Here is a 13,128-nt window from a genome sequence, read left to right on the forward strand (position 1 = left end):
TCCATGATTTCTTGTATGGCTGCCATTTCATGGTCTACACAGACCATAAGCCTCTGCTTGGTTTGTTTACCACTAACAATCAGACACCACATATTATTTCTCCACATATGCTGAGATGATCCATTTTCCTGTCAGCATATGACTACACTCTAATTCATAAACCTGGAAAAGAAATGGCCCATGCTGATGGCCTCAGCAGATTACCTCTTAAACAGATAGAGGCAGATCCTGCTCCAGTCATTAATATTCTTTCCATTCAGGAGTTGCCTGAATCTCCCCTAAATGCTAGGGATATGGCTGCTGAAACTACCACTGATCACACGCTTACACGCGTGCTGACCTGGGTGATGTCAGGATGGCCTGACACGTGCCCAGATACTGAGTTCCAAAGCTTCTGGCACAAGAAGCATGAACTTTCCACTTTCAAGGGGTGCCTGTTATGGGGTAGCAGAGTAGTAATCCCAGCCTCATTGAGGTCTAAAATCTTGTTCTCTCTGCATGAGGGACATCCTGGTATAGTAAGGATAAAAGCGCTTGCGCGCAGCCATCTTTGATGGCCTGGCCTTGATAAAGCCATCGAGGCTCAGGTGCATGGGTGCCAACTGTGCCAACAGTCATGGCCTGAAATGCCTCAGGCTCCTGTACATAGATGGGAGGAAACTCAAACCCCGTAGTCACGGGGCATATAGATTATGCTGGGCCCTTTCACGGGCAATTCTTCCTTCTCATCATTAACAGCCATTCTAAGTGGCTAGAGGTTGTTCCTGTTTTCTCCACTACTACTGCCAGGACCATCCAGGTGTTGAGAGGCATTTTTGCCTTGCACGGGCTTCCAGATGTCCTGGTTTCAGATAATGGCCCTCAATTTACCTCTTTTGAGTTCCAGGCTTTTCTTCAAGCCAATTTGATCCAGCATGCGACTTCTGCTCCCTTCCAACCATCCTCCAACAGACAGGCAGAGAGAATGGTGCGCACTACCAAAGATGCTCTCAAGAAACTGATTCACGGTAACTGGCATCACAGGTTAGCAGATTTCCTTCTTGCACACTGCACCACACTTGCACAGCCACAGGGAAGAGCCCTGCATAACTCCACTGGGGTAGCTGCCTCATCATCAAACTGGACAGATTGCACCCAGACCGGGTGGCTTCACATGTGTCACAACCGCAGGCACCTAGGAGACTTCAGGTGGGTGATCCAGTTTGGGCAAGGAACTATAGGCCTGGACATCTCTGGGTCACAACAGTGGTCTGCAAAGTCTCTGGGCTGCTGTCATACAAAGTTGCCCTGGATGATGGCCGCGTTCTTCGCAGACACATAGACCAACTGCGTTGGAGGCTGGACAGCCACGTTTCCGCTCCTGGCTCTGCTCCAGGGGGAAGAGAAGGACCATAATATGGGTTCTGGGTCATAGGTCCCTAGGCCTAACAGGACTGCACAAGCTGATGAGGTTGTTTGGGGGTCATCCCAAGTTTCTGCAAGTGCTCCAAACAGGAATTCCCAGGATAGGGAGTCATCCCGCACATCCATTATTGCTCCAGACAGGGAGTCACAAAAGGGGGTATCCACATTATTCAAACATGTCAGATAGTGCTCCAGACAGGGAAACAGACCGGGGGGTATCCACATAAATCAAACACAGCCCTAGAAAGGGAATTCCATCAGGGGCACTCTCATAATTCAGCTATTGCTCCAAAAAGGAAGTCAGTAGCAAGGGGGTTTGCCATGGAGGTGGCTCCTGACTCTGGCCCCTCAGGCACATGCACCGGGGCTACGGAGTACGGGGGCACTTCTGCCACTCAGGCCTCTCCATCTGCTGGCCTTGGGCTTGAGGGACAGTGTTCCCAAGAGGAGTCCATTGTGGACTCAGGGACTTCCACCTCTCCAAGGTATACTGGCTTGGACTCAGAGGGTCCAGCCAGTCAGCAGCTGGGTGGGTCACCTGGGTATTTGGGGCATCAAAGTCCTGGCCTGCCTAGCCTGGTAGGCGAACAGGTAGGCCAGACACTCGCACTGGCCCTTAGAAGGTCACAGTGGGCGAAGTGCCCGCCGAAACACCTAGGAGATTATGTGAGGTTCCTGTCAACACATGAGGAACCTTGCTATGAGATTGCTGAATGTGGGGGGTAACACTCAGAGAGAGTCTGATATACTATTTTGATTTTGGATATATTTTATCTGAGTTAAATAGTTATTTTGAAAGGTGTCTGCCTGTGTGGAGACCTGAGCATTTCCACCTTCCTTGCATTTGAATAATGTATCTGTGTTCCACTCTCCCTGCATTGCACAATGCACCTGTGCGTAAGCTAGGTGTGTTTCATCTAGGGGGGAGGGGTGTTGTGTCCTGAGCCTGCAAGAGATGAAAGCAGGCTCAGATTTGTTGCAAATGGTCCCAGGCAAGCCAAAAGCTACCCAGGACCAGACAGAGTGGCGCTAGCCTTGCGCGCATGCGCAAGGCATGAAAATGATCAATTCCTATTGGTTCACACTGTCCGGGTTTCAGGCACTATAAAAGGCCTGTGTGCCTTTTGCTATTTGCTTGGTTGTAGGAGAAAGTAATAAAGAGCTTGTTGTTTTCACCATGTGTCTTCGTCAATTGCCAACGAACGGAAAACACAACAGTTATAATCTTAAAGAATTTTTTAATAAGATGATATATTGGTATATGTCACCAGAAAAAATGTCTAGATGTATAAAGGCACTTCAAATTTATGTTGGAAATGTGAACAAAAAGAATGGACATTTTATCATGTTTAGTGGACATTTAAAAAGCTAAAAAATTCTGGATCCAAGTACACACACTGATTAAGAGGATCTTTAATGTTAATATACAATTGAAACCAGTTGTTTTTCTTTTGGAACTGATGGACAAACAGCTGAAAAGAATCATGGAAAAACTATAAAGCTGTAGTGAGATTATTGTGTGCACAAAGATGGAAAGATTTCACACTACCCACAATAACAAAATGGTTGGTGAAAATGACGAAACTTTCTGAGATGGCCAAATTAACCTTTTTGATCAAAGAAAGACAATATTGCTGACTAGAAAATTCTTATAGATTTTGTGTGTGAAACAGAAAAAAAAGTAACTTATGATTTACGATGATTAGACAAAATAGATTATACAAAGAAGAGAGCTAGTTTGGCCTAGTGGTTAAGACACCATGCTAGAATGTGGGAGACTGTGAATTCTGGTCCTTTCCTTAGCTAGGAAAGCTAGGTGGGTGACTTTGGGCCAGTCATTCTCTCTCAGTCCAACTCACCTTATACGGTTGATATTGTGGGGAAAATAGGAGGAAGGTATGTTGAATAGGTTTGCCGTGAGCTATTTCTAAAAATAATAAAAGCAGGAAATCAATAAACAAACAAATAAATATGCATTGTAATCATAGCGCAAGAGGTAAAGTTATAATTGTACCTATAACTGATGAAAAGAAATTGGAAAATACTTCTTTGTTTCTTTTTTCTTTCCTTTTCCTTTTTTTCCCTTTTCTGTACTTCTCTTTGATTTCTTTCTTTTTCTTTTCTTTTTCCTGCTTTGTATTACTTTGTGTTAGTTTTTATAGTCTTTTAATGAAATCTTTAATTTTATATATATACCTTCATAAAAGAGGGTGGAAACAACAATCCTTAATTGGGCTTTGTTGCTTTCCCACAAAGTCAGCAGTTTGTATAAGAGGATGGTGCTCTCACGTTGCCAATGTAGAAAAGACATGAATGCAATTAGCTGAGGTTTTTTTTTTTTAAGCTCTGAGCAAAAGGACTTGCCATTTTCTTCTGTAATAGTAGTTTATATCCATTTTCCTACTATGCTTATCAGCATCGCAACAAAATAATTCAGACAAGTTGGGACAGAAGCTGGGGCTGTATTTACTGTAAGTCATTTGCACATGCAAATAGTTAATTTCCACTGAAAGCTGCGGTGACAGTTTACGCATGAATGTAGGTGGAAGAATGCATGTGGGCTCTATGCTTTCTGACACTATAATAGCTCTGCTCCAATGCAGGCATAACTTGAGTTCCTAGCAAATTTCTCTGGCTAATATTTTCTTTTAGAGGGGGTTGGGTGATCACCTTAAACAGATGTTCATTTTGGCAAATATGATAAATAGAAGTTATCTACTTCTCTCTATAGATGTTCTATTATATGTTTATAACATAAATTATCAGCATAGTGAACTGATTATCGTTTTGGCAAATATGGCAAATCAAAACCAATTACCAGCTTTAGGTTAGTACGTAAACTGTCAAGGTTCAGGAACTATTCCTTCCTATCACATGACAAAATATGTATCAGTGGTGAGAGAAACGAGGTCTCTATAGATTTGTTGGTTTGAAAAATTTCCAATAACACCGGCTTCTGTTCCCCTGGATTTGGCTTGTTCATTACCTCAGAAACAGCTCTTTGCCAAGTCATTATATCTGTTGATATTACATGTTTCCTTCATATGAAAGAATTTAAAGAAACAGGTAGTCCTTGTTTAGCAATCAGAACTAGGACTGGCCACTTGGTCATTAAGCTTCACTAATAGAAACTCATGTTTTACTTCAACTTTCTTTTGCTTTAAAGACTTGCAAAGATCATAAATGTGAGAATTGGTTGTCATGTTATTTCTGATCACTATTATAACTGTAAATGGTCACTAACTGAAGGCTACTTATATATATATACTGTTATAATAAATAACAAAAGATAATACAAATATTTAGAACTTTTACTGAATTTCATTTTAATCTTGTCTGAGGGAATATTTTTTCTCCGTTTTTCATAATGTGAGCGCCTAGGTGAAGCTGATTGCATTCAAAGCTGAGAAAATAAAGTATTGTTTCACACAGTGATTGATAAACAGTACTTTGTTAAGCGTACCTATTTAGAAAGGGTTGCAGTCTAACCTCATGAGTGAGCCCACAGCTCGATTATATAGTACATATTATTCAAGAGGAAGTTTTTAATTATTTATAAAGAATATATAAATAGGTGGCTTATGGCTATTAGCAATAATAGGACTTAAGATGGCATATGTAAAGAATATGCAATGAAAATGTTGAATCTATTCAGCAGATTGTTAGAAAACTTTGAATTATTTAGTAGATTGTGGAAATGTTGTTGAGGCAAGGTATCTCAATTTCAACAAAATATATGTCAAAATAACCCATGATATTCTGTTTAGCAATTTAGTTAAGTGTAGTCTAGATCTCATGACAATTACACAGATAAATAGCTGGCTCAAATGTTTTACTCAAAGAATATTCATCAACTATTCTCATAAAACTTAACCATAGTGTTTGATGCTGAGTCCTGTACTTTTTAATTATTTAGATGAAGAGATAGGGGGACTGCTTGTCAGATATACCAATGACACAACATTGAATCATGATAGGTTAAAAATGTGCTGAAAACAACAAAATTAAATTAAACCAAGGCAAATGAAAAAGCTTTCATTTAGGAAATAAGAATCAAATGGTAGCCTACCCAGCTACCTAGTTTGAGAATAATATTTGTGGAATAGTAATAGTTTACACATTATATGTGAGTCAACACTAGATATGGCTGCAAAGAAAGGAAATGTAAGTTTATATCAACAGAAGTATAGTTTTCTAAATCATAGGAAATCATAGTTCTAATTTATTCTTTACTCATAGATCCTTCCTAAAGTATTATTTTGACTCCTAGGCACCAACTTTAATAAGGATTCATATGAACAGGGATAAGTTACAAAAAGGCAGAACCTTGGATATTTTTACCTCTGAGAAGAGAGCACTAAGATTGATAACACTCTTCAAATACCTGAAAAGATGACCCACAAAAGAAAATTAAGAATATAGGATATGAAATAATAGATTTAAGCTGTAGAATCTGATTGAATGAAAGAACCATTCAATTACCTAGAGTGACGGTGGTCTCCCATTCATTGCATACTCAATATATTCAGATGGATTTAGATTTAATTTGAATTCCTGCACTAAGCAGGAAATTGAACTTGAAGTGTCTATGATTCTATGAAATTTGGATAGGCTGTCATTGTGAAGAGAGAGTTTCACCTTTTCCATGACTTGCAGATATTTTCAATGTTGGTTGCTTTGTGAAAGTTGCAATTTTTTTGAGGTAGGGGCAATTGACTTACCCCTAATTGCTTTGAAAAAATTGTTACTGAAATTACTGAAGACCATTTTGTTTTATGTTGCTCTCAATTGAGGCCTTGAGGATCGTATGGCTGATGAATGGGATATATTTTTAAGTACATTCATTGTATCATCATCTCTAGAACTGATTCAGATCTATAGAGGCAAGAACTGATTTCCTTTTCTGTTGCAGAGGAGTCTTCAGAAGGGAAGAAAATTTCACAAGATCACCCTCCAAAATCACACAACAAGAAACACAGTAAGACAGCTATTCTTGGATTTCTACCCTGTGAGGGGGACATTAAACACTTATGGAATGTATACTGAATGAAAACAACAGAAGCGTGTCTAATCTGTAATTAGGCAGGATGCCTTCCTCAAATATTTTCCCCTTTGGAATTAATATCAAATAGAGGGGGGAAATGACTACATATGTTTCTGTCAGTGATTCTTCAGGTTTCTCTTTGGGAAATGTGGCCCCAATGCACTAATAGTAAGATGTGGCTTTCCCAGGAAATTTAATGGTGAGGTAGAATCATTGTGCACTGCTTGAATGAATGTAGTGAAGTGGATATAGAAGGACAGCAAGTGATGATTATGAAAACAATGATTATGTTTTTTTCATGAAGGACACTTGTAAAATTCTGATAACATGGTTAGCCTTGGTACTATAGGAGCTAAGCATGTCATTTGCCATTATTAAAAGAAATATTAGGAATTCTTAAAATTCATACCCCTCACCCTTTGTTTTTCAACACAAATAATGTTTCCTCTGAACATTATTTCATTATAGCTCCTCGAGGAACTCACTTGTGGGAGTTTATCAGAGACATTCTCCTTCATCCAGAGAAGAATCCTGGGTTGATAAAATGGGAGGATAGGTCAGAAGGCATCTTCCGATTCTTAAAATCTGAGGCAGTGGCTCAGCTATGGGGAAAGAAGAAGAACAACAGTAGCATGACTTACGAGAAACTCAGCCGTGCCATGAGGTAACAAAGGGGAATATTTTGCTTAAAAAAAACCCAGCTGTTTTTAGTCTCTGGTTGCATGACAAAGCAAAGAGCCAGAGTATGCTGAAATCGCAGGGGAGTTTTTAAAATGTAAAGTAGTGTGAAGCACAAGATATTTTCCTATGGCATAATTTCCTCCTGATTTTTTTTCCTGATCAAAATGAAAGATACTGGTTGGATTGATGTGGCAAGATGGGAAATCTATGATCCTAGCTCTGAGGGCTCCTACCCCTTCACCTGGAAAACCATATTATATAGCTAGAAAGACTGCCAAATTGTCTTTACATGAACAGAGATTTTGTCAGTTATGAAAAAGTGTCAACTCCTTCACTAAACAATGACTCACCATTTGTCTTTAAGTCTCACAAAAGTGGCATGTACAGACTTTGCATGTCTTCCTGAATCATAAGAAACATTTACAGTTCCAATTACTTCTCAATATAATAATCTGTGTATCGTACTTCAGATATTAATCATATGATTTCCCCTTAATATAGGAACAGCATCAGCTTGTTGGTCAGTTTCAGTTCCTGCCCAAAGTTCCTTAGATAAAGACAAACATGCATATCACGTTCAAGGGATTTTGCATTCAATGGGTGTAATTTGTAACTGTAGGTTTTAGATATAGATGTTTTGTAGTTTTCTTTCAATAAATGGGTTTTTTTTAAAAAAACATTTTGTTTATTTAGAAAATTTATATAGCTGCCTACTAGCTCACAGCAAGTCCAGGCAGCTTACAAACAATAAAAAACACAGTATAGAAAAGAACCCAATAAAAATAAAAAACAATAAGGCTACAACACACAGTCAAATAAGCCATTTGATGGCCTCCATCCCACTCTGGGTTCCCCAGGCCCACTGAAAAAACCAAGTCTTCATGGCCTTACAATAGAATGGGGGACACTCTAATTTCTGAAGGGATGATCTCTCAAAGGCAGGGAGCCACCATGGAGAAGGCCCTTCTCCTCCTTAGGGATGGGACCAGCAACATTCCTTGTCTCCCCACTCTATTGGGTCAGGTGGTTGTGATCAGCAAAAGACCATTCCTTAGATAACTTGGTCTCAAGCAATGAAAAGCTTTAAAGGTGACAACCAGCACCTTGAATTGTACCAGGAAGCAAATCAGCAACCAATGCAGCTCTCGTAAGAGAGACATTGAGGTCTGCACAAAACCATGCTGGCCCCTGCATTTTGAATCAACTGGGGCTTCTGGATGTTTTTCATGTAGAGCATGTTGCAATAGTCAAGACAGGAAGTGACTAAGGCATGAGTGACCATGAATAGAAATTGTTGGTCCAGAAAAGGGCATAACTGGTGCACAACTTGCAGTTGTGCAAAGGCTCTCCTGGCCACAACTGTCACCTGCTTTTCGAGCAAAATTCTTGAGTCCAGGAGAACCCCAGATTCCATATTGGATCTGTTTGGCGCAGTGCCATCCTATCCAAGACTAAAGGTGGCAATCCTATTAGAACATATCCATAACCTTGTATCGATTCTACATTGTATGCAATGGGCCTATGTAAAGGCTATGATGTGGTAGAAACTCAACACCTGATGAGATAATGGATTATTTTCTGATTTCATGAGAAAATAGTTTAAATTGTAAGTCCAATTACAAATAAAATTAAAAAGGAAATGGTCAGCAAATGAGTTTTTGTGTATCTGATTTCATCATTTCCTTTTAACAGATACTATTATAAAAGAGAAATTCTTGAGCGTGTAGATGGACGGAGACTGGTATATAAATTTGGGAAGAATGCCCGTGGCTGGAGAGAAAATGAAAACTAAACACAACTTTAAAAACAGCTGTAGAAATATTCACTCGCAGGAAATCCTATTGGATGTAAATATTCTAAAGACTGTTTTCTTCTATTTATGTACAAAAATTGGGGTCTGCAGAAATTACGTCTAATGGGAAGAAGGAACACTATTGTTTGTTGATGTTATAACTATTTTATTTGAAATATGTCCTTTTATGGAGAGTATGTACACAGTTTTCTGTGACCTATGATAACACTTTATGTAAATGTATAAGGATGAGTTGCCTTTCTTGTAAAGATTTTACAGAAAATGAATTCCAAAAGAAATGTGATTTAGCATAATGCTGTGAGAGGCATTTGCTATAGTGGGAGAAAATCACAGGGCATTACTTTATACTTAGGTATATTACTGCATTTTAGATAACTAAGGATTTAGAGTATCTGTCTCAGAATTTTATGAGATAGGTTTTTCCATTCAAAATATACATCTTTTTTCAAAGGCTGTTGAGTAGTGAGACATCAATGGTTAATTAAACCAAAGGCTGTTGAGTTATGACTTCATTTTTTTCTTTGGGTTTTTTTTTTTTTTGCCCTTCTTCTATCTAGACAATATTAATGTGGCTATTTAAAAGGCCTGGACCTTTTTGTAGTCCTCCATTTAAAGTTGGATTTATCAACTCATTCCATGCCCAAATAATTCTCTTTTGAAATAAATCCTAGAACATGAAGAATTATGAATAAAAACAGTGGATGCTTTATTTGTAGACCTCAATAACTTTAGTTGAGCTTCGTAACCAACCTTGAATGCTTGTGACTCAAATCACAAAATTTTATGTGTCAGCAGCATAAAACTGCCTTTCCTAACCTGGAATCATCCAAGTTTTGGAACTACAAACAATTGTGCAAACTGGACATTCTGACAACTTAATTCTAGTTCATCTGCCATGTTGAAGAATGCTATCTCTAGTGTATCAAGGATAATCAAAGTGACAAAACCTTCCTTAAAAAAAAATCAACTGTATGTCTATAAAGACTGGCAGCAAATATCCACATTTCTGACAGGAGTAATTTTTGGTTCTATCTGATCAAACTGAACTTGAGATTTTATGTATCCAAAGCATTTGCTTAGTCACCGACCTAATATATGTTTGGATATGAACATAGAAGTCTGTGTGATAATGAAGTTGTACTTTGATATTAAGGTTTTTTTCATTACATAAACCAAGTCCCTCCATTCAGAATGCTAATAATTTAAGGTTCTGTTTCAGTCTTTCTTCCCTTTCTCCCAGATGCCTAGTTTTTATTTCCTGGGATGGGATGGCACGGAAGAATATTTCGTCATGTAAGTTCCTTCATGTAAGTTAAAATGATTCAGTATAAGCACTACCAGCCCAAGAAATACAATTAAAAATGACTTCTTTAAGCTCATTAAATTTCAGTTGTGAGACTGGATCCAAACCGTCTGAAATTAAAGTTTCTGTGTTCAATACCAGTTGAGTATTTTTCATAAATATATCAAAATCACTTGTAGAATAGAGCTTGTGCTTTTTGCTAATAAACATTGGTAGCTGCCGTTTGATGAAAAATACTCCTAAACAAGGCAGATAAAAAACACCTTTGCAGCCGTAATTCGTGCCAAAACTTTTAGCTAGCACACATCCATTATAGCTATGTTATATTTGAACTTTGCTTAAGATGAGTGGAGGCAGTTAATCTTATTTATAGGAGAAGCTGGTAACCAGGACAGCAGGTTTCAAAGTAAGCCTTTTCTGTTGACTGAATATTTACTGACTCACTGAATGAGATTTTTCTTCAGTTTCTCTCTGTTCTTTATTTTTAAATCATCTAGACTCCATAATCTAATGATCTTTTTGTGCAGAAATATCACATCTGATGTGTTGGATTCGATACAGCCTTTTGCTATTGAGTCAAAACAGTGTTATTGCAGAGTATCTATAATGATATAGCTAATTTTTTCAATCTATATTCTCTTAAATAAGTTCTATTGTCTTATGTCTAAGAATCTAGATGCAAAATTATAGCAGGGGATTTTAAAAAATTCATGGTGTTGTTCTTCAACAATATGAGAATTAAAACTGTATCTAAGCTGCACACAAAGTGAAGAATACAGACAGCAGTATTAGTATAGATTTCTCCAAGTTGGTGGCCTTCAGTGCAATCACAGAGAAATAAAGAAAAGTTGACCACCTGCTCAAAACCCTACCCCCTTTTTATTTGCATTGTGATATACATAAAAATTAGAAATCAGAGCTACATTCTTGATTTTTTGATTCTTCTTTTACTAACATCCCTGGTATCCTTCATGCATGTTGCATTCTTCTGTGTTATTGAAAGAGCTCTGGAACTTGCAATTCAATCAAGTTGGGTTAGATATGTTAGTACTCTAATCATGGAATCTAATAGAAACTTCAATCCATATTAACTTTTGATTGCCATTTTAACTTTTATTTATTTGGCCAACTTGATCTTGCTTTTGAGATTTTGGAAACAATCCATATTGATAGATGCTGCTATTTTACTATTTTACTATCTCTTAGACCATGGAGTATCTGCTTATAAGCGTTTATCATCCAAAAGGCATTTTCTTCTTAGAATGCATGAGCATTACAATAACAATACATTTCTAAATCCTCATTTTGGAGTAGTATAACGTACTAAGTTATCTTTGTGATATAATACATAGCTCATATTTATATTACATTGGTAAACTGCTGGCCTTTCTTTCTTCACGGACAACCTTGGGAATTAGAATATGTGAATAGATTTTAAAGTCTATAATTAGAACTTTTCAGAATTGAAAATATTTTGGAAAAAATACTTTTCTAAAAAGGTTTTCCACTATCAAGCCTGCTCTCTTTAATTTTGGTTCTGTGAGTCATAATATAAATTAAAAGGGATTTTTTCAGCATAGTCAGGATATTAATAAAATAAATTTGAAGCATAAATGTGTGACTAAAAACCAAATAAGTTTAAAGTATTAATTACATTTAGGGTACTATTTTTCAACATTCACAAGTGTATTTATTAACCTCTTGACATTAACTGAGATAGATTTCCCCACTGTTGGCACTTTAAAAATGCAGTTTGTCATTTGGTTCTGAAACTTAATTCACTTTAAAAAGAGACATGGTATAACATTGACCTAGCTCAGGGGTAGGCAACCTTGGCTCTTTTATGACTCGTGGATTTCAACTCTCAGAATTCCTGAGTCAGCTACCCCTGAGCTAGCTAGAAAAAAGAGCATAAACATATAAAAATGATACCATATTGACAAGCACGTGCAACCTCATCCAACGATGAACTTTTTACAAATTCTAATTAAAGGATACAATGAAGATATGAGTGTAGCAAATTGTTATTTAAACATAAAGGCATTGATGAGATTGCTCTTTTAATGTTTGCAAAGAACAGTCTTTTTAGAAGTATATTTCCCATGAATATGATTTGTACATATTTTTAGGGTGGCATAATTTTTTTAAATGTATAAATCTGTATACATTTTAACTCAGATGTATAAAGATTTATAAATGTATTGCGGTATTTATATAGATGAACCCCAATCACCAAGAATTTGCTGATGTAGTGTGCTGCTTTGCTTAAGAAGTAGTTTGTGCATCGTACTACCTAGTTCTGTGGATTCCTATTCATAACTAATAGTTTGAATGTTTAGCTACTACAAGGTAGGTATCCCTGAAAATGCAGCCACTATGTACTTGAGAAAGTATATGCAGAAACACTTATATGCTTATCATTACAGCTTTCTTGTTACTGTAAAATGACTAGAATCTCTTGCTAGCTTCCCCATTTATAAGTTTTCTAGAAGTGAATTTTTGTACGTCAGATTTAATGACTATGACAAAAAACAGCATACTGTTGCTAAGACTGTTTCTATCCACAAATTGCTAATTAAAACAATGTGTTTGTTTCTTTAAATGTTTAGTAATCATTCAAACTTCTCTCCATAGAAATTGGCTTCAGAATGAAATTGTACAGTATGCAATAATCAACATGATTAGATTTAATGAAAAGTGGGAAATTTAATGGCATCATAGTGCAAAGGACAGCTTTTCACTAGATCATTTTTTAAAGTTGTCTGTATCTGTCAATAGTGTGTGTGTGTGTGTGTGTGTGTGTGTGTGTGTGTGTGCTTGTGATATAATATTTACTGTTAATTTATGGACTTGCAACTTAAATGAAGCTTGTAATTTATAATA

The 13,128-nt window shown here is 37.1% G+C and overlaps 1 protein-coding gene across 7 annotated transcripts in view; it reads left to right on the forward strand.

Moving 5' to 3' along the window:
• EHF (ETS homologous factor) overlaps positions 1–12,847 on the forward strand; it is an 80,672-nt gene extending 67,825 nt beyond the window's left edge. For all 7 annotated transcript variants that reach the window (XM_039356855.1, XM_039356854.1, XM_039356859.1 and 4 more), the window contains 3 exons: positions 6,317–6,382; positions 6,917–7,112; positions 8,822–12,847. In XM_039356855.1, coding sequence (XP_039212789.1) covers positions 6,317–6,382; positions 6,917–7,112; positions 8,822–8,921 — 362 coding nt within the window. In that variant the 3' untranslated portion in view covers positions 8,922–12,847. The remainder of the gene's footprint in view (positions 1–6,316; positions 6,383–6,916; positions 7,113–8,821) is intronic.
• The last annotated feature ends 281 nt before the right edge of the window (positions 12,848–13,128 follow it).

Source organism: Crotalus tigris, unplaced genomic scaffold (genome assembly GCF_016545835.1).
Source record: "Crotalus tigris isolate CLP2741 ecotype Arizona unplaced genomic scaffold, ASM1654583v1 scf7180000018831.1652172, whole genome shotgun sequence".
In the NCBI taxonomy this organism is placed as follows: Eukaryota; Metazoa; Chordata; class Lepidosauria; order Squamata; family Viperidae; genus Crotalus; species Crotalus tigris.